Here is a 22,702-nt window from a genome sequence, read left to right on the forward strand (position 1 = left end):
CAAAAAAAAAAAAAGAAAAAAAACCATACATTCTCAATAATTAAATAAAAACCAAGGAACTATATAGCACAGAAAACATTAAGTCTGTCATAATGTTATCTCCAAAACTTATCTCTATTTTCTGAATAATGTGATCACCAGATTTTGCTTTCTATAATTCTGAGAACATGATCATATGTTGACCAGAACATGAAGAAAATAAGAATGGTATTCCATTGGAATAGAGGCAAAAACCTTATACTTGTGATTTATTAGGCTTTTTTTCTGAGCCAACATATTCCTAATAAGAATAGCTGAATTCGGATTTAATATTACCTGGAGAGGGCAAGCTCACTTGGAAAAAGTCACTTAGGTGATTTTAATATGTATGTTTTACTTCCCAACTTGAAAATCAGTGGTCTAGGGTTATATCAGGTTTCCCTTCTCAACTGAGCTACCTTTCTTAGAGAGATCCTATTATAATACAGAAATATTGGGGTTAGCATAAAAGAGAAAAACAAAATGACAGCATAAACCCCATGGAAATAGGAATACATGTATGTACGTTTCCTGGTACTTTTTAGTGAGTCTACTTCCACAGTGGGATCTCTTAGGAAGATAGAAGGACATTCACAAGAACCAATCTCTAAAAAATTCTTCATGGTGGAGGGTCAGGAGGAAACTAGACAGTCCCTCTGGGCCACAAGGGCCCCTCTTTATTGGTCTGACTTTCGATCATAGATACAAATACCCGAGTGAGGCTCCTGACTTGATAAACGTTAAGCGTCTGGGCTTGGCTCTGCCGTGATAGCACTCAGGAGAGCTGATGACGCAGGCAGAGGAAGGAAATGGGCTGAGATGGCAATATGGACAATTTACTACCTTTTCAACAGGTGTGTTATGCTAAACAGATACAAACAAAACAAACTTCTTTTGACAAATATGAATTAAATTCAGAAGGTTACGGGAAAAATTTGGTCTCTCCAATGGCAAGTCATGGTGAGCAGTGATGCAGAAAAGACCCAATAGCAGCACCCTCTGTGCTAAAAGACTTCTGTGAGGATGAGCACCTACTTAAGGGTTGGTGTAGGCTGGTCACCCTAGAACAGGAGTAGGGACTTCCTGGGTACTACCATTATTCCAGAAAATGGGCTTCAAAGTTTGCTCAGAGGGGCTGGAACCCACACTTTACGTCCAGTCACCAGTATGTCAGGGTGTCCTCTTCACAAAAACTGCCTTATCTCAGCCGAGTGCGGTGGCTCATGCCTGTAATCCCAGCACTTTGGGAGGCCGAGGCGGGCAGATCACGAGGTCAAGACCAGCCTGGCCAACATAGCGAAACCCCGTATCTACTAAAAATACAAAAAAATTAGCCAGGCATGGTGGCGTGTGCCTGTAGTCTCAGCTACTTGGGAGGCTGAGGCAGGAGAATTGCTTGAACCCGGAAGGTGGAGGTTGCAGTGAGTCGAGATCGCGTCACTGCACTCCAGTTTGGGCAACAGAGTGAGACTTAAGGAAAGAAAAAGAAAAAAAAAAAGAGGAAATCAACAATGGTAAAAATCAATACTAGCCATCACCATGAAGGCCTAGTCTGAGGGGTTACAGCACTCCTGGTAAGCTTCTGTCTGAAGGCAGCAGGCCACTTACCGACTGGGATGTTTGAGGTGGTCACAGCAGTAGCATGGGAGGAATGGGAGGGTACTGTCATGGTAACAATGGTACTTGTGGGAGCTTGCGTGTGTGACACAGATCCTGAAATAGGGGAAAAAAGGAAATTCTTTAACAAGAACTTCTCTGCACACGTTACAGATTCTCAAAAACCTGGGAAATCTCTTGGAAAAAGTTAAGAGAATTTTTCTAGCCCGTTGTTTTTCTCTGACTGAAGGTGAGAAATGAAAAATTAACCCACCACTCTTGCCTCCTTTTTCCCCAGTAGAAGGAAGAGGAGGGTCATGGACTTACCAGCTGTGGTCGCTGAAGGAATGGTGTTGGTTGCCAAAATAGGTGCTACTGTGGCTGCAGCCACTGGCGTGCCAGTACTGAAGATTGTTTTCTGTGAGGGAAACCCCACAACACAGTTATAAGAACATTATCCACTGCGTCCAGGGTAAACACAATCAATGCCTTCAGTATCACTAGGCCCTCAGCACATTTTGCCCACTTTTGGTTTTACCCAACAAAGTACACAGGTGGTTCTCCACTTTTGGTTTTACCTGAGCCATTGTATGAAGCTGCTGTTTTGGCGTCCCTAATGCAGGGTGAGATGGTAGTGTGATTCTTGTTGTGACATCTCGTGACTGGGCAGGACGCTGAATACTGATTGCTGCAGATGGAGGATGCTGGATAGACAAAGTTGGCCTACTGAAAAGATAACAAAGACACAATGCAGATGGGCAAGGTCATTTACAATCTTCTGCTAGGTTACAGTCATGCAAGTTATACTTTTTCATAGGTCTATGAAGTTCAGAGTTAAACCAATACTTGGTCTTTAATCACACCAATGTGGCAAAAGGTGCACTGAGTTTGTCTTGTTTTAAAAGGCATCAATTTGTACCACAAACTGAAGACATTAACCCTTAGTTGTTCTCAGAATCCTTGATGTAGTTAATCAACACTCCGTAACAAACTTGAGTTAATATCACTATAATAATTGCACTTCAGGTCAGGTGCGGTGGCTCACACCTGTAGACACAGTGCTTTTGGGGGGCGCAAAGGCTGAAGGATAGCTTGTGCCCAGGAAGTCAGGGTTACAGTGAGTGATGACTGCCACTGCACTCCAGCCTGGGGGACAGAGTAAGACCTTGTCTACATAAAAAATAAAAACAAAATAATTGCACTGAACTCTGTGGATAAATCTGAAAATATACTATAAATTTACATGCTGTAAGTTTTTGACAAATTTCCTGAAGAAAGATCAGAGACAATTTGGATTAACAGCAGCTTAAACTATGACCCTTGAAGCACGGACCTTCCTCCCAATTTTACATCATTCCTTAGCAAATGTAAGAACACTCCTAAAATGATAAAAAGTTAGTTATGGCTGCCTCAGGATTGGAAGGGAAATCAACAGAGGATGCCAAATTAATTGGTAGCAAGCTACTGAAATGGCAACACTGGCAAGAAAATTTGACAGTATAACAAAGTTGGCTATTCAAATCAGAGGGGAGGCCACAGGCAGCAGCTCACACCGGTAATCCCAGCAGGAGGACCGCTTAAGCCTGGGAGGCCAAGGCTAAAGTGAGCTCTCCAGCCTGGGCGACAGAGTGAGACCCCGTCTCCAATAAAATAAAATAAAATAAAATGCAAAGAATCACTTCAAGTGACATTCAAACACATTGCCACTCTGGTTAGTGGGATCTAGCTGGAGGACAAAAAGAACTGTGAAGTTAGTTACTCGGTATTCTTATTGTTAGTAGTAATCTACAAATAGTGAGAGGTTAATTTATGTCAGATGGACAAATGATACAGGTGCCTCTTTTTTTAATCTTTTACACTGTATTTTTACTGTACCTTTTCTGTATTTAGATATACAAATACCATAGTGCTACAACTGCCTACAGTATTCAGTACAGTAACAGGCTGTATAGGTCTACAAACTAGGAGCAATAGTTATAGCATCATAGCCTCGGTGTGTAGTAGGTGACACCATCTAGGTTTGTGTAAGTATACTCTTATGATGTTCGCATGTCAAAACTGCCTAACTATTCATTTCTCAGACTGTATCCCCATCATTAAGTAATGAATGAGTGTAAAACCTTAGAAAGCAAAAAAAAACAAAACAAAACTGTAATGTTAAATTTCATCTGTAAATACCAATATGCGTCCATTACCAGAGAAGGAGTGAAAAAAACTTTTTTTTTTTTTTGAGACGGAGTCTCACTCTGTCACTAGGCTGGAGTGCAATGGCATGATCTCAGCTGACAGCAACCTCCATCTCCCAGGCAGAGGCAATTCTCCTGCCTTAGCCTCCTGAGTAGCTGGGACTACAGGCGCATGCCACAATGCCTGGCTAATTTTTGTATTTTTAGTAGAGACGTGGTTTCACAATGTTGGCCAAGATGGTCTTGATCTCTTGATCCGCCCGCGCCTGGCCTCCCAAAGTGCTGGGATTATAGGCATGAGCCAATGTGCCCGGCCAAAACTTTTTAATTAACATAAGATTTAAAATAACATAAGATTTTAAAACAGGTGGTGGCTCATGTCTGTAATCCTAGCATTTTGGGAGGCTGAGGCAGGTGGATCAAGTTCGAGACCAGCCTGGCCAACATGGTAAAACCCCATCTCTACTAAAAATACAAAATTAACCGGGTGCGGTGGTACATGCCTGTAGTCCCAACTACTCCAGAGGCTGAGGGAGGAGAATCGCTTGAACCTGGGAGGCAGAGGTTGCAGTGAGCCAAGATTGTACCACTGCACTCTAGCCTGGGTGACAGAGCAAGAGTCTGTCTCAAAAAAATAAATAAATAAATAAAGAGGAAAATATCAGCAGGAAGACATGACTATCTTTACTATACTGAGTACCTCTGTCCCCAGAAAGAGCCCAAAAGCAATGACACACCAGAAACAATGAACACTTCTAACACCCAGAACTTGGGTTATAAATACTACTCTCCACTAAAAAGAACCAAGGAGAATTGGCTTATTTGAAAACTAAAAAAAAAAAAACAAAAAACAAACAAACAAAACAACAGGAGAAAGCATGAGACATCGTGTATCAAAAACAATAAAGTACTCAAAGGCTAATGGGAGGCATCAAAAGGAAACTTGGGCCAGGCCTGGTACAGTGGCTCACGCTTGTAATCCCAGCAGCACTTTGGGAGGCCAAGGCAGGCAGATTGCTTGAGTCCAGGAGTTCAAGACTGGCGTAGGCAACATGGCGAAATTCCACCTCTACTAAAAATATAAAAATTAGCTGGGCATGGCACCACACACCTGTAGTCTCAGCTACTTGGGAGGCCGAAGTGGGAGGATCGCTTGAGAGCCCAGGAGGCAGAGGTTACAGTGAGCTGAGACTGTGCCACTGCACTCCAGCCTGGGCGACACATGAGAGGGTCTCAAAAAAAAAAAAAAAAAAAAGACACTTGAGCCAGCAAAAAGGGGTTCTCACTAGCCCAATTTGGGGCACTGGGAGCAAAAGAAAGAGACTTTGATTAAAATATTTTGAGGCTGGGCGCAGTGGCTCACATCTGTAAGCCCTAGCACTTTGGGAGCTGAGGCAGGAGGACTGCTTGAGCCCAGGAATTTGAGACCAGCCTGAGCAACATGGCAAGGCCCAGTCTCTATGAAAAATAAAACAACTAACCAGGCATCTTGGCATACACCTATGGTCCCAGGTACTCAGGAGGCTGAGGTGGGAGGACAGCTTGAAGCCCAGAGGTTAAGGCTGCAGTGAGCTGTGACTGCCCCACTGCAACCTTGACTTCTGGGGTTCAAGGTCTCCTCCCACCTCAGCCTCCTGAGTACCTGGGACTACAGGTGGGCGTCAAGATGTGATTCAGCCTGGGTGACAGAGTGAGACGTTGTCTCAAAAACAAAAACAAACGACAACAAAAAAAATCCAGTCTGAGTATTTAACATCGACAGATCCATAGTGACTCACCCACACGTACCAAAAACAGTCAGAGGGAGTAAGTAAGGTCATTCAGAAAGTGCTCCCTAATCTGTTGTCTTAATCACCATATTACACGTTGAGTATCCCTTATCTAAAACGTTTGAGATGAGAAGTGTTTGAGATTTTGGAATTATATACTTATAGACTCAGCATCCCCAATCCAAAAAGCAGAAATGCTTCAAGGAACATTTCCTTTGAGTGTCATGGCAGTGCTCAGTTTCAGATTTTGGCATATTACGGATTTTGGTTTAGGGATACCCAACTGTGTAGTTCTCCCACAGATCAGCTTTTTTTTGTTGTTGTTGTTAACAGCCTGAAAGGCAACTCCAAGGATAGAGCCCCAATTCAGTGATCTGACATCTACAGAAAATACAGGGGTTAAATGATAAATGGACTTGTGATTATCCTCCAGTGTTCAGATGGGTCCTTGTATGACTAGCTTATTTGGAGGACAAGGGGACTGTAGGCAGAGACTGCCAGTGTGGTATTTTCTCCTCCTCTCAGAGAATAGTAAGGAAATAGTAAGGAAAACAACAAAAAAGAGAAATACAGTATCCTCCTTTCGCAAAATTAGGAGACATCTGAAATCTCAAACCACAGGACAGAAGAACTGCCAAAGGTAGGGACAACCAAACAGGGACTCAGGAGCCAGTGAAGGGAGGATTGCTTTCTTTTCTTTTCTTTTCTTTTTTTTAAAGCGATAGATTCTCACTATGTTGCTCAGGCTGGTCTTGAACTCCTAGGCTCAGACAATCCTCCTGCCTCAGCCTCCCAAAGTGTACGATTACAGACATGAGCCACCCTGCCCAGCCTGAAGAGAGAATTTCTGGGGCTATAATTCTGGGGATAAAATCCAGTAAGGAAGTATAATACTCCAAAATAAGGAGCATAAACTGACAGAGAAAACCAAAATCTTTTGTGTAACAGTGGAAATGAAGCTGGCAGTGAAGGAGCATTTGGACCAGTTCCAAGGGTTAGAAAGCAAACGATCTAGGGTTAAACCAGGAATCAGACACAGACACAGATAAGCCCCGTCTGTGGGGAACAGTGTGCGGGGGACCTAGGGAAGAGAGGCTTTGCCATTTTAAGTGGTCTATCTGCACTGACAGGAGTGAAGTAATGGACAACAAAATTCAAACACAGGACACTGAGTCATTTGGAAAATTTATCCAAACCCAGTATATAGTCCAGGCTACAATAAGAACCAATTACAAATAGGGGATCCAGAATAAAGCCAATCCAATCAAAGATGAATACTCAGAAAGGACCCAAAACAGGATCTATTTAAAGACGCTAAAAGACAAAAGGTGGAACGAAACACACCAGAAGTGCTTTCACTACGCAGATGAACACTGTACCATGAATTTAAAAACTTAATGAAGTAACTGCTTCTATGAAATGGAAACACAAAGCAAAGACATAAGAACTCAGTGGAAATGATGAGAGAACAACAGAAGAAGACAAAATATATGGGCAGAGCTCCAGAGAGAAACAGAAGGCAACTGCTCAGCAGTTTCAAGAATGAAGGCAAAATTAGAAGTGGAACATGAGAGACAATGCTGAAAATGCAGTCAAGGACGGAGAAGAGTATGAAAGCAACATTAAAGGGAACAGTTGAAAAAATTACATAGGAGTGCAAAAAGATTCAACACTTGGGAATCACCTGTAATCCCAACACTCTGGGAGGCTGAGGTGGGCAAATCACCTGAGGTCAGGAGTTCGAAACCAGCCTGGCCAACATGGCAAACCCCCATCTACTAAAAATACAAAAATTAGCCAGGGGTGGTGGTGGGTGTCTGTAATCCCAGCTACTCGGAAGGCTGAGGCAAGAGAATCGCCTGAACCCGGAGGGTGGAGACTGCAGTGAGCCGAGACCGCGCCACTGAACTCCAACCTGAGCAAGACTAGGTCTCAAAAGAAAAAAAACAAACAAACTGTTCATATAGTTTTTCTTTTTTTTTTTTTTTTGAGATGGTGTCTCGCTCTGTTGCCCAGGCTGGAGTGCAGTGGCGCGATCTTGGCTCACTGCAACCTCTGCCTCCCAGGTTCAAGCGATTCTCCCGCCTCAGCTTCCCAAGTAGCTGGGATTACAGGCATCCGGCCCCATGCCCAGCTGACAGACAGGGTTTCACCATGTTGGCCAGGCTGGTCTCAAACTCCTGACCTCAAGTGATCTGCCTGCCTCAGCCTCCCAGAGTGCTGGGATTAGAGGCATGAGCCACCATGCCTGGCCAATGAATAGTTTTATGCTACAGATTGAAAAGGCACACCATGTTTAGAACAAAACCATAAATAATGGTCATTACAAAATAAATGCTATGAAATTTGCTGATATTCAACGAAAAAGAATCAGGCAATGAGGCAAAAAGACTAAGGCCTTTGTAAGCGGTTAAAAAAAAAAAAACAGACTCCAGTAACATCCAGATCTAGAAGACAGGGGAAAAATTACCCATCAAGTAATCATGGAAAGAATATAGAAACAATAAAACACTCAATCAGCCAAACTATTGCCTAAGTATAAATGGGAAATGATTCTCAGCATGTAAACTTTCAAAATATTGGTGCTTTAAATTTTGCCCTTTTTGAAGAAAGTGATAGAAAATAAATTTCATTCAACCAAGTAATGACTGAAAAGACAAGGGTCAAAGAACTGACAGACTGAATGTATTTAGCAGAAAAATTAAGATACGACTTACATTTTTCTGGAATTTTACCTTTTTTTCTATACCTTGAACCAATTTCATTATCACTGGTTTATCTGGCCCCTTTGAAGGTTTGGTAGAATTCTATGAAACCAAGGCTGGGTGTGGTGGCTCACAATTGTAATCCCAGCACTTTGGGAGGCTGAGGCAGATGGATCGCTTGAGCCCAGGAGTTTGACACCAGCCTGGGCAACATAGGGAGACCCTGTCTCTACAAAACATTTTAAAATTAGCCAGGCATGGTGCATGGTGGCACGTGCCCGTAGTCCCAGCTTTGGGAGGCTGAGGTAGAAGGATCACTTGGGCCTAGGAGGTCGAGGCTGCAGTGAGCCGTGATCAAGCCACTGTTCTCCAACCTGGCTGGCGGAGCAAGACGTTGTCTCAAAAAAGAATTCTATGAAACCAGCTGGATCTGGTGCTTTTGTGAGAGATAGTGCTTAAAATTTTTTTCTATTTCTTCTAAGGAAATTGGTCTGTTGAAAAAGTTCCATCTTAATTCAAAAAAAGTTAGACATTAGGAATTTATTGTAATTGTAGATATAAAGAGAAAAATCATCTGATTAGGGTTTTTGTCTGTTTCATTCACTACTTGTAGTATATTGCTAGTGTTATATGAGTGAATGCTAAAAATGCATTCAACAAAATTCAATATCCAGGTTTTATTAAAACAATCAACACAATGGAAGATACTTTGACAAAACGATTAAAAATAAAAAGCCTACCCCTAGTTTTCCTCATACAGTTGGCCCTCAGTTTCATAGGTGCCACATCTATGGATTCAACCAAGCATGGATTGAAAATATTCAAAGGGGAAAACAATTTCCCCAAATTCCAAAAAGCAAAACTTGAATTAGCTGAGCACCAAGTACTACACGGAATCCACATGAATGAAGTGATGTGCAGGCATCATAATAGGCACTCCCAAGTAACCTGGAGATGATTTAGAGTACATGGGAGGAGGTGCGTAGGTTATATGCAAATACTATGCTACTTTATATGAAGGAACTTGAGCGTCCTTGGATTTCAGCATCTGCAGGGGCTCCTGGAGCCAAGACCCCATAGATAGAGATGACTGTATATCCATTTATACCTTGTGAATTTCCTCATACCATCTGAATACATTAACTTTTATAAAGTTAAAATGAGCAACAACAAGTAGTCTATTTTATGTTGGGTAGTTCTGTCTCTTTGTACCTCAGGCAACATATTTATTAATAACTGCCACAAAGTAAAGTATCCCTTTTATTGAAGAGAGAACAAAGGATCAGGGGAGTTGAAAACCTGCTTAATGTCACACAAGTAGATAACAGAGCTAATGGCTTAAGATAAGTTCCAGGTATTGCTGTTCATTTAAACATAATTTTCTTCAGAGTTCTGTTCTAGGCCCTCTTCTCACTCTCTAGTACCCCCGGATAGACACCTGAAGGCTTTCATTGTGGCCCACACACTGATCACTCCTAAACCCATTATCTCTAGCACAGACATCTCTTCAACCACATACTGACAACAGCCACTTGGTTGTTACACAGATAAACTCAGTATCCCAAAGCTCAAGCTTTTCTAAAACCTGCTTTCCTTCCCTTGTTTTGATTTTCATTTACTCGGACAAGTAAGGAGGAAATCAAAGAGGCATCTCCGATTCCTCTTTCTTCCTCACCACTCTGCCCTGCTTTTAGCTGACAGGTCCTAGTGGTGCCCCGCCAGCTTCTAACAATTCCTCTCTCCACACCTACTATCCTTGCTTTGATTCAGTGAATCCCTTCTTGTCTGCGCTATTGCCAAAGGCTCCCTTCCCTCAACATAACCAATGGCAAGAATCAACTGCCCTCCCTAACCTCCCTGTAATGTGACTTGGAGATCATGAGGAAAAACAGCATAATGTCATCCCTGATTGTATCACTCACAAAAAGCCTTTAAGATCATCCCTCATCAACCACACTTTATCCCTGTATGGCTCTACAAATCTTTCTTGCTTCTTTTTTTTAGAGTCAGGATCTCGCTCTGTTGCCCAGACTAGAGAGTAGTGGCGCAATCATAGCTCACAGTAATCTCAAACTCCTGTGGTCACATGATCCTCCCACCTCCGTCTCCAAGTACCTAGGGCTATAGGTACATGCCACCACGCTTACCTTTTTTTTTTTTTTAATTTGTTGAAATGGGATCTTGGTATGTTGCTGGGGCTGGTCTTGAATTCCTGGCCTCAAGTGATTCTCCCACCTTGGCCTCCAAAAGCACTGGGGTTACAGGCACGAGCCACTGCACCTAGCCTAAATCCTTTTCCTGTTTGTTTTTTTTTTTTGGTGGAGATGGGGTCTCGCTCTGTTGCCCCAGCTGGAATGCAGTGACACGATCATAGCTCACTATAGACTCAATCTCCAGGGCTCAAGTCATCCTCCCACCTCAGCTTCCCATGTAGCTGGGACCATAGGTACACACCACCATGCCTGGCTACTTTTTTATTTTTTAAAGAGATGGGGTCTCCCTATGTTGCCCAGGCTGGTCTCAAACTCCTGGACTCTGGTGATCCTCCTGCCTCAGCCTCCCAAAGTGCTGAGATTACATGCATGAGCCATTATATCTTGCCATCACAATCTTAAAATGCCTAAAATCAAAGTATAAAACTCCTTTCCTAAACCTCCCACTGTCCTCCACCCTGTTAGGTATACAGGCCAACTAGCACTGGCAAATAATCCTGACTCCTCTCCTTCTTTCACACTCCCACACCCCCACCGCCTGCCCCAGTGATTCCTCAGAAATCTTCTTGACTCTATCCTTCAAAATCTACCCAGGGCCAGGTGTGGTGGCTGGCTCATGCCTGTAATCCCAGCACTTAGGGCGACGCGAGGATCACTTGAGCCCAGGAGTTCACGACCAACCTGGGCAACAAAGTGAGAACCTGTCTCTACAAGAAAATAAAAAAATTAGTTAGGCATGGTGGTGCACATCTGGAGTTCCAGCTACTTGGGAGGCTGAGGCAAGAGGATCACTTGAGCCTGAGAGTTTGAGGCTGCAGTGAGCCATGATTGTGCCACTATACTCCAGCCTGGGCGACAGAGTGAGACCCTGTCTCCAAAAAATAATAATAATCTACCCAGAATCTAATCATGTCTTTCTACATCCATTTTCATCTCTCCTACATGCTGGCTATACCCTTCTACCCAACTCTGCTTCTAACTTGGCCTCTCCAGAGCCTATTCTATCCAGCAACCAGGCTGAACCAACTGAAACTTCAGATCATTGCCATCGCTCTGCTAAAAACTCCACTAAGGCTTTCCATCATGCCCCAGCCGAGTCCATGTCCTTAGCGTGGCTCCTAAGGGCCTATGTGATCTGGAGACCCTGCTACCTCCCCAAACCTAACTCTTGCCACCTTGGCCTCACTGGTGGTCCTTATAAGTGGCAAACACAATCCTGTCTCAGAGCCTTTGCGCTTACTGTTCCCACTGCCTAGAATACTCTTCTCTCAGATAACCATATAGCTCACTCACTTCATTGTATCTTTTCATTTTCTACTGAAATGTATTCTTATCAACAAAGCCCTCTCCGACCACATTACATGAAACTGTAAGTCCCCTGCACCACCCACCCTGCCACTCCCAATCCCTTTTACCCTTATTTTTTTCCAAAGCACTTTTCACCATCTAAAAAGCTACATATTTATCGTGTCTCCAGCCTGTAAAAACAGAAGCTCTGTGTGGGCAGGAATTTCTTTGTTCACAGCTTTAGCCCCAGGATTTAGAACACTACATAGCTCATTATAAAAAAAAAAGCCACTCAATAAATATTTACTTAAATGAAGGAACTAAAGAAAAAAGAGTGAAGGAGGAGGATGGCAGGAAGATTCAAACTTCATACTCCCCGTGTATACCTGAGTGCTGAATCAGTAGCATGTGCCGCTGTCGTAGTGATGACTGGAGACTGAGCTCTGGTGGCTGAGACAGTTGCTACCACAGCAGGAGGGATGGCATTGGAGGTGGTCACAGGTGGCCGAGACTACCAAAAGAGAAAAAACAGTTCATTTAAAACAAAAATAAAATAGAGGAAGTCAAATACTAAATGTGTAATTTGAAACTTGAGCCTACAGATAAGCATGTTTCTGCCCAAGTAAAAGTAAATTCTCACCATTCCAATTAAGGAATTCTCTTTTCAGATAGGTTGTTATAAGACCAAGAGCCAGGCCGGGCGCGGTGGCTCACGCCTGTAATTCCCAGCACTTTGGGAGGCTGAGGTGGGCAGATCAACTGAGATCAGGAGTTAAAAGACCAGCCTGGCTAACACAGTAAAACCCTGTCTTGACTAAAAATACAAAAAAAATTAGCCGGGTGCGGTGGCACGCCGCCTGTAATCCCAGCTACTCAGGAGGTTGAGGCAGGAGAATTGCTTGAACCTGGGAGGCAGAGGTTGCAGTGAGCCAAGACCGCACCATTGCACTCCAGCTTGAGCAACAAGAGAGAAACTGTCTTGAAAAAATAGAAATTAAAAAAAAAAAAGACTAAGAGTCAGACTTATTTAAAAAAAAATCCCTTATTAAGATACCACTGACAAGTGTTTTGAAAAAAAAAAAAAAAATCCCATTTTGATTGAACAGTACATGAGTCCCTCCTGTACAAATGTGATTGGAGTCAAAATTCTGCCCTACTATTGGTACCACTGGGATCTCACCCTTCAATCTAGAGTTGCCACAGGTCTGTTGTTGGTCCTGGTGTAGACATTTTACGCTGCCATCCAACCCAGCACTTCCACAGAGGGCCTACTCAGCTGCTGAATAGAGCTGTTGGCTCTCAGGCCATCTACGTTAGTGAGTACAAGGGCAACTCAAGGTAACAGTATTCTTTTCTAGGTAATCGTTCAGGGTGCCCATATGCTTTCTGGATGTTTTCACATGGAGAGAGTGCCCTTATCACACTTACGTGTGAAATCTTCCTCTGAAAAATAAGCTCCACACTGGGCTTCATCCACGTACCCACCATTATTCTTCAAATCACCTGAGTTCTGATTCTTCCCTTGCTCTTAGCCCTGAAACATGCATCTAAATGGCCGAGCTCTGCCCATTCCTCATCCTTGCTTTTCATCTGCAGCCCTTTTACCTGCCGCTTCTACCATGTGCAGGTGCATGTCTCACACTAGGGCTACAGCACCAGCTTCCTCACTCGGGAGCTCCTTGTCTTGGTTCTCGTCTTCCTCTAACCCTTCATATGTATCACATATACTACTAGAGGCCTAATACTCCTCCGACTCTGTTTTCTTGGCCAGAAAAGTATTTATCTTGAAAGCTGTAGGCTAGACAGATACTACCCAGTGTCATAATCAAGATTTCGTTATTATCTTAAACCCAGTTGTTTTATACATCTGTCTGTCCCCTGAAAGTGCTTAAGGGGACAGACCTCCTGTGTGTGATTCAGCTAGACTAATCTTATCTTTCTTATTTTTTGTGAGATGGAGTCTCACTCTGTCGTCCCAGCTAGAGTGCAGTGGCACGATCTTGGCTCACTGCAACCTCTGCCTCTCGGACTCAAGTGATTCTCCCACCTCAGCCTCCCAGGTAGCTGGGATTACAGGCACGCGCCACCATGCCCAGCTAATTTTTTGGCATTTTAGTAGGGACAGGGTTTCACCATGTTGCCCAAGGCGGTTTCAAACTCGTGATCTCAGACAATCCGCCCGCCTTGGCCTCCCAAAATGCTGGGAATTACAGGTGTGAGCCACTGCGCCTGGCCTAATCTCATCTTTCAACAGTATTACTTTAATGATACACAGAGCCATTGTGTTAAAAAGACAAAAATGATTTTTGGCCGGGCACAGTAGCTCACGCCTGTAATCCTAGCACTTCAGGAGGCTGAGGCAGGCAGATCACTTGAGGTCAGGAGTTCGAGACCAGCCTGGCCAACAGGGTGAAACCCTGTCTCTACTAAAAGTATAAAAATTAGCCGGGCATGGTGGTGCACACCTGTAGTCCCAAGTACTTGGGAGGCTGAGGCAGGAGAATCGCTTGAACCCAGGAAGCGGAGGTTGCAGTGAGCTGGGATCGCACCACTGCACTTCAGCCTGGGCAACAGAGTGAGACTGTCTCAAAAAACAAAAACAAATAAACAAAAAAACGCAGTGGCTCTCTACTGTATATAAAGTCTAGTTTATACTCCATATCCTAGAGAACCCAATTTATAGATACTATATTTCCTGCAAATATATTATACTTCAGTAATAATGAGGTCACAGATTTCCTCAAGAAAAAGCTGAATGGCATGGACCATGTTCTTGGAACATACATAGATATACACCTAACTTTTAGGAGTCCACAGATCCCCCCAATCCAAATTAAAATCTCTCAATCCTAGCTAGCCTTTACTAACTGCTGTCTACAACCATCACTCCCTTCCTTGCCACTGTTCATTTCCCCCTTCACTTCCTCTTCACTTCTCTGATTCCTCGTCAGCACAGCCTTTCCAACAGGAAGGCTTCCCGCCATCTCTCCTCTGCATTCTTACAGCTTGCCACATGACACTGTGCATCTTTTAAACTTCCCTATGTCTTGGCAACTAGATGGAAAGTCCCTGAGGTCAAGGATGTGCCTAGTGCCTGGCAGAATGAATAACTCCAATGAGGCCCTTAATGCACCCCAGGCTCCGACGTGCCTGGATTGGTTGGTGAATGATGTGCTGTACTGCTGGCTGAGCAGTAGCAGCATTTGGCAGCTGTGAGGTCGGCCTCAGGACTGTGGTTACTTTAGAACTGGACATCACAGCAGCAGCAGCTGCACCTGAAAAAAAAAAAAGTGTTTATTATATTTATTCTAGTTATATTCCCTGGGAAAATAATCAGTATGTTTCTCAAAACTCAGATAGCATGTCAATATCGAGCTGAAGTATGGTATGTATACTTCCCATTTCATCACAGAGAAAACAAAGAAAATGAGTATTCAAGAGATTTAATAATAATTTATATTGCCTCTTCACAGACAACCTTAAGTGAAACTAGCTGCTGTTTTTTGTTTCTGTTAACTGCAAGTGTGCACAGTGGTAAAGCACACAGGGAACAGCAGTGTGATGCCACTGCCTCAGCACTGATGAGGGCTCGGACACTTTGCCTTCCAGTCTTCGTTCCATTAGAGCAGATGTCGACATTGAGAAAGGGACACATTATGAACCCTAACCTTAAACCTAACCCTGCACTTTTCAGCCTGCAGACCCCCATAAGGGCCTGTGAACCACATTTGGAGAACTGCTGAGTTATGCCATAACCAAGCAAACCTGGTCTTGCGTTTGCTAACTTGATTTTGCCAACAATCTCCAATTGTTGTAAAGTCTCCAATAAAAGGTAAAAATTTCTAGTCAAAACTCATTTATTACCTCACAACCTATTAGAACTTAAGGGTAAAAATAAATTAATCTTAGCCATGTGGTGGCTCACACCTGTAGTCCCAGCCACTCAGGAGGCTGAAGTGGGAAGATCGCTTGTGCCCCAGAAATCTGAGACCAGCCTGGGTAACCCAGTGAGGCCCCGTCTCAAAAAATAATTATCATCATCATTTTATTGTTACATAAGTTAAAAAACTGAGTAAAGATCATCATTGAACTTTAAAAATATTCAGTATTAATATTTGTGACTTATGTATTAAAAATAAAGACCATGTTGCAGATAAGCAGTCTAATAATAAAGACCATGTTGAGATTATCAAAGCTTGGGCAGTTCCTCAATATAAAGGACAATTTTAGACCATATTGAACACTTTAATTGCATAAATATACACACTTGTAATACAACTATAATAAGCACATATTAAACCATGCTAAAAACATGGATTGCTCTAAGTTTATTTCTACTGTCTTGCAATTTTTTTTCTTTTTCTTGAGACAGGTTCTCGCTCTGTCACCCAGGCTGGAGTGCAGCGGCACAATCTCAACTCATTTCAACCTCTGCCTCCCGAGCTCAAGCCATCCTCCCATCTCAGCCTCCTGAGTGCCATCCTCACATCTCAGCCTCCTGAGTGCCATCCTCCCATCTCAGCCTCCTGAGTAGATGGGACTACAGATGCATGCCACCACACCTGGCTAATTTTTTGTATTTTTGTAGAGACAGGGTTTCGCCATGTTGCCCAGGCTGGTCTCAAATTCCTGGACTCAAGTGAACCTACCACCTCAGCCTCCCAAAGTGTTGGGTTTATAGATATGAACCGCAGCACCTGGCCTTTTTTTCTTTTTAAATAAAAGAGGTTTATTTGGTTCACGGTTCTGCAGACTGTTGTTCTGCAACTTTAACAAGCTGATTCTAGATACATTCTATGTTATGTATTTTACCAAATGTATATCTACTACTGCATTTTGAGAGTTTGAACAAAACTTGCAAGTCGTTACCTCGAGGTAAATGAGAAGCTCCAATGTGAAGAGGGGGCCCAGGAGCATTGCTGCGGATGATAGACATTTGCACATTTGTAGTCATGATGTGATGCAGGTTACTGGGATGGCCCTGAAAGAAAGAGGATAGAACGTTATTTTTACATGTTTGCTCTTAGCCATTGCCTCTAGGAAGTCACCTGCCTCCAAATGTGGGTCAGGTTGTTTCTTTTAGATAGTGAGTATCCCAAGGGAAATGGCTAAGGACATTCAGCTTGAGCTACTTTTACATGCCATACCGTACAATGAACTGTGCTAACAGGCATGTGAGAAGTATGAGGACCCCACAACTGCTGCAGGCCCACATAATAACAGATAATATACTCCGATATCTACGTTTAGAAACTCTCATCTGCGATATTACCTTTCACACTTGTTTTCCCTGTTCTGGCCAAATGCTTATTTTTTTTCCCATTCTCACTATTTCCTTTACATACCACTGCATCCATCCGTTCTTTAAGCTTTTTTGTTTCTAAGTAAATGTCAGTTGGTATCCAACAGGTGCTCCCTACCAGTTCTTCAGCTCAACCCTGAAATGTCCCTTACATTCTCCCAAACCACAGAGTTCAGGGCTTCTCAGCTAAGGGTTCTGGTACTTCTGAGAGTACTCAGCACTATGACAAAAGGAAAAAACACAGTACATCTCTTTGGGATGTAAATTTTTCTTGAAAATGTGAAGGGCAAGTCTTTAGATTTAGTTTTTTTCCCCAGGTAAAAAATGTAAAATATTTAATTAATCAGGTACACAGCAGAGTAGGATTGCGAAATTTCACAAAAAAACCTTAAAACAGAAGACTTCAGAATAAATGTTCGCAACTAAGGCTGGGTGCGGTGGCTCATGCCTGTAATCCCAGCACTTTGGGAGGCCGAGGCGGGCAGATCATTTGAGGTCAGGAGTTGGAGACCAGCCTGGCCAACATGGTGAAACCCCATCTCTATTAAAATAAAAAAATTAGCTGGGCGTGGTGGTGCATGCTTGTAATCCTAGCTACTCGGGAGGCTGAGGCAAGAGAATCGCTTGAACACGGGACGTGGAGGTTGCAGTGAGCCAAGACTGCACCACTACACTCCAGCTTGGGTGACACCGTGAGATTCTGTCTCAAAAAAAAAAAAAAAAAGTTTGGAACTAGAGAGCTGCTTGAGGTAACCTATCCCAAGAGATGCACATCTGCTCTCCTCAGAGAAACCACAGAGCAGCACTGCCTACCCCTGGAAGGCAGTTCTTGACGCTAAAACCAAACACGAACCGGACTCCGGACTCCTCAAGGACACGGACTGTTTTATCTAGATTTATATATCACACTAGGGTCGAATCGAGCATCTAGTAGCTGCTCAATAAATTCTGGCTAAACGACCACTATGGACACTGGCTTCTACTCCCTTTACAGTTATCCTTCTCTCTCAAACCTACTATCTTCACTTGCAGGTATCAGTGACTGTTTAATCTTTTTTTTATTACCGTGACTAATGTACTGCTAGCATTCAATAAATCATGATCAACAGTTTGGCATTTCCGTTCAAAAATCAGCAAATTAAAAGGAAGAAAAACCTGTTGTCCACTGATTGTTGCCACAGGAATGGCTGAAGCTTGAGGGATGCTACTCTCCATGGTAACGGTAACCTGCCCTGGAACCTTGGGGGGAAGTGACAGGGTAGAAGGTGGAGCAGGAGCAATGGGACGGCTAGGCATGGTGGGCTTCGGAGGCGGCTGCAAACAGAAAACCACACAAAACATATCAATGGCCTCATACTGGTGATGCGTTTCAATCCACAATTAAGAGTGCACAAATCGAACCTGGAAAGTGCCAGGAAAGATGCCATAAGCTTTATACATTTTATCTATTATCATCACAGTGTTTCCACTGAAGTACTAGCATTTCTATTTCACAGATAAAGAAATATACAAAGCAAGGCTAACTGACTTGCTCAAAGCCACACACACAGTAAGAAGTAGAACTGGGAATAAAGCCCAGAGCTGTATGGCTCACAGCCCACACCCTTTCTTCTACATGATGCTGCCTCCCAAGTTTGGGTAGATTGAACAAAACTCCCAGTAACTGAAACATAACCCCAAGGTAATACACAGGCAATATTCTCAGAAACCCCCAAATTAACCAGTTATTAAAACAAACCTTAAAGAAGAGTGCCACTCCACTTGGTCCCATGGTACTGGGTTATCTGAACTTATAACATTACTGTCAGCTGGGCACAGTGGCTCACGCCTGTAATCCCAGCCATCTGGGAAGCTTAAGGCGGGCAGACCACTTGAGGCCAGGAGTTTGAGACCAGCCTGGCCGACATGGTGAAACCCCATCTCTACTAAAAATACAAAAATTAGCCAGGCGTAGTGACGTGCGCCTGTAGTACCAGCTACTTGGGAGGCCGAGGCTGCAGAACTGCTTGAACCTTGGAGGTGGAAGTTGCAGTGAGCCAAGATCGCACCACTGCACTCCAGCCTGGATGACAGAGAAAGACTCCGTCTCAAATAAAAACAGAAACAAAACATTAGTGTCATTAAGCCCCCACTGCTAAATCTGACTGGCTTAAAAAAAAAAAGAGGGTCCCTTCAAGATTGTATCTAACTTAACATGCCCATAAGTTGAATAATATCAGTATCAAAATGGATAACAGCAAAGATCCTATGATGCCAACTGCCCAGTAGCACAAGACAAGGCACTGCAGAAAATCAGGGCTGAGTTACAGAAAGGAGCTGAACTCATATGTCATAAAGAAAAAATGAAATGTGATCCTAAGATACAGCCTAAGATTTTATACAAATTGTTACAAACATTAGCCAGTCTGGAGCTCTGGTTCAGTGTGAAGTTTTAACCCTCTCCATTACCTTCATAAGTCCCTCCGAAAATGAAAGTGGCACTGCTGGCGTCAGGTGTGCTGGCGGGGCTGTCACTGCAACAGGTGTGGCTGATGCGACAGCATGGTGTGTCGACAACATCTGCACCTGTGGATAGGGCCTTACCACAACAGGCTCTTGCTTCTCCTCCCGGGACTGGAGGGAGCTGCTGGAACTCATGTGCTCCCTGGCACTGACTTCAGAATCTCGACCAGATTCATCATTGACTAGTAAAGACATTAAGAGTGAGACAGTATGTCACAGTCTCCCAGTGTAAGATAGCAGCACAGACAAGAGTGGCACCTGAAGTTAAATCTCAGGATTGACAAAGTGGCCATTTCCTTGTGATGTTTTCTTAACAAGGTCAATATGGGCACTGGATTCTCCTGATGGACATCAGACAAAAGAGCCACAACTGTGGAATATAGAATTTATTCTGGATATTGTAGCCTTATGAACAAACTACCTGAAAATCATCTAAAATGAGCCGAAATAGTTAAAAGTACAATACAGGATGTAAGACAATTTCATTTAAAACATCCTCTTAGAAAGTTATAAAAGCCTGACATTAAAAAGATATTTTACGCTGGCCAACATGGCAAAACCCTATCTCTACTAAAAATACAAAAAAAAAAAACCCCAAAAACCGAAAGCCACGTTTTTTTGTAATCCCAGCTACTTGGGAGGCTAAGGTGGGAGGATCACCTGAGCCCAAAAGGCGGAGGTTGCAGTGAGCCAAGATTCCGTCACTGCACTCTAGCCTGGGCGAGAGAGGAAGACTGTCTCCAAAAAAAAAGTATGGCTGGTGCAGTGGCTCGCACCTGCAATCCTAGCATTTTGAGAGGCCAAGGCAAACAGATCCCTTGAACCCAGGAGTTCAAGACCAGCCCTGGCAACACAATAAGACTCCATCTCTGCAAAAAATTTTAAAATTAAATGGGCATGGTGGCACGCACCCATAATCCCAGCTATATTGGAGGCAGAGGGAGGAGGATCACTTAACCCTGGGAGGTCAAGGCTGCAGTGAGCCAAGCCATGATTGTGCCACTGCACTCCAGCTTGGATGACACAGTGAGACTTTGTCTCAAAAAAAAAAAAAACAAGGTGGTGGGGGGCTGAGCACAGCAGCTCACGCCTGTAATCCTAGCACTTTGGGAAGCCAAGGCAGGTGGATCATTTGAGGTCAGGAGTTCCAGACCAGCCTGACCAACGTGGAGAAACCCCGTCTCTACTAAAAATACAAAAAAATTAGCCGGGCGTGGTGGTACACACCTATAATCTCAGCTACTAGGGAAGATGAGGCAGGAGAATCACTTGAACCCAGGAGATGGGAGGCTGCAGTGAGCTGAGATTGCGCCACTGCACTCCTACCTGGGTAACAAGAGTGAGGCTCCATCTCAAAAAAAAGAAAAAAAAAGATATTTTAAGTACGGTTCCTAACTTTAAGAACATATAATTTTTCAAAACTGAGGGACAGAGATAGGAGAGATATTTTCCAATGTATGCTCTTTTTCTTTTGGTGTTTTGGTCTACCAGAAGACAATCTATTTAAAAATTTTTTTTAATTAAAAAAAATATTTTTTTGAGACAAGGTCTCACTCTGTCTCCCAGGCTGTAACGAAGTGACAGGATATCAGCTCACTGCAGCTTCAAACTCCTGGACTCAAGTGATCCTCTGCCTCAGCTGCCCAAGCAGCTAAGACTACAGGTGCACGCCACCATGCCTGGCTAATTCTTTTATTTTTTTATGAAGACAGAGTTCCACTATGTTGCCTGGTCTGGTCTTGAATACCTGGGATCGAGTGTTCCTCCCACCTCTGGCCTCCCAAAGTGCTGAGATTACAGGTGTGAGCCACTGCACCTGGCCTATTTAAAAATTAAGTATTTAAAAACTCAGTGGAGGCCGGGCGTGGTGGTTCACACCTGTAATCCCAGCACTTTGGGATGCCAAGGTGGGGAGATCACTTGAGGTCAGGAGTTCGAGATCAGCCTGTCCAACATGGTGAAACCCTGTCTCTACTAAAAATACAAAAAATAGCCAGGTGTGATGGTGCACACCTGTAATCCCAGATACTCAGGAGGCTGAGGCCAGAGAATTGCTTGAGCCCGGGAGGCGGAGGTTGGGAGATCCTGCCACTGCACTCCAGCCTGGGGGACAAGAGCAAAACTCTGTGTCAAAAAAAAAAAAAAAAAAATTAAGTGGAAAAAAATCAGAGAACAATACTAATGTAATAAAGGAAGAGCCTGTGAAAATATTAACTCATATTTGTCTATAATTTTTCCAAAATAATAATATTTTTTTCTGAGCATAAAGATAATATTTACTTATGTAGAGAATTTAAATTATTTGGAGTACCATAAACAAAGTAATGTTGCCCCCAAACTTACCCCACAAAGGCACCAACACTTAAAGTTTTGGTGACAGTTCTCGCTTCTTTTAAATTTTGGGTTTTTATTCATTTGACTTTTTTTTCTTGAAGTATGATTTTCATAAAGATAAGTGCACAAATGTTAGCTGTGCAGCTCAATGGACTTTCACAAACTGAATAAACCTGAGTAAATAGCACCCAGCTCAAGATAGAAAACATTATTGGTCCCCGAGAGACCCTTAGTTTGGCCCTATTCTAGCCACTATCCTCCGAAGGAAATCAATCTTCTACCTTGTAACACTATAGATTAGTATTGTCTGTTTTTTAACTTTACGTAAACAGACTTATAACAAATACACCCTATTGTGCTTTGCCTCTTTCACTTACAGGTATGAGATTCATTCACATTAGTGTACACAGCTGTAGATCTTTCATTCTCAATGCTGTATATAGTACGACACATGAGTAACGTACAAATTATCCATTTTACTCTTAAGAGGCACTTTAGTTTTCACTTTTTTCCTATTTTGAATAGTGCTAGTAATGTTCTTGTACGTGTCTTTTGGTGAACATATGTACCACTTCTACTCAATATATACCTAGGATTGGAACTACTGAGTAGAGAATACTGCATGATTTTTTAAAGGTGAAATGGGGCCGGGCACAGTGGCTCATGTCTATAATCCCAGCACTATGGGAGGCTGAGGCAGGTGGATCACCTGAGGTCAGGAGTTCAAGACCATCATCCAACATGGTGAAACCCCGTCTCCACAAAAATACAAAAATTAGCTGGGCATGAT

General features: G+C 43.2%; 1 protein-coding gene across 15 annotated transcripts in view; it reads right to left on the reverse strand.

Moving 5' to 3' along the window:
- The window catches only part of SAP130 (Sin3A associated protein 130), an 88,018-nt gene that overhangs the window by 57,625 nt on the left and 7,691 nt on the right, over positions 1 to 22,702 (reverse strand). For 8 of the 15 annotated variants that reach the window (XM_016949701.4, XM_024354789.3, XM_024354790.3 and 5 more), the window contains exons 3-10: positions 19,525 to 19,760; positions 18,232 to 18,390; positions 16,644 to 16,755; positions 14,925 to 15,049; positions 12,161 to 12,285; positions 2,193 to 2,340; positions 1,942 to 2,032; positions 1,627 to 1,731 (exon numbers count right to left, since the gene is read on the reverse strand). In XM_016949701.4, the coding sequence (XP_016805190.1) occupies positions 1,627 to 1,731; positions 1,942 to 2,032; positions 2,193 to 2,340; positions 12,161 to 12,285; positions 14,925 to 15,049; positions 16,644 to 16,755; positions 18,232 to 18,390; positions 19,525 to 19,760 (1,101 nt within the window). The remainder of the gene's footprint in view (positions 1 to 1,626; positions 1,732 to 1,941; positions 2,033 to 2,192; positions 2,341 to 12,160; positions 12,286 to 14,924; positions 15,050 to 16,643; positions 16,756 to 18,231; positions 18,391 to 19,524; positions 19,761 to 22,702) is intronic. The other 7 variants (XM_063790409.1, XM_016949702.4, XM_063790410.1 and 4 more) reach the window with 1 other exon arrangement.

The sequence above is a fragment of the Pan troglodytes genome, chromosome 13, assembly GCF_028858775.2.
Source record: "Pan troglodytes isolate AG18354 chromosome 13, NHGRI_mPanTro3-v2.0_pri, whole genome shotgun sequence".
In the NCBI taxonomy this organism is placed as follows: domain Eukaryota; kingdom Metazoa; phylum Chordata; class Mammalia; order Primates; family Hominidae; genus Pan; species Pan troglodytes.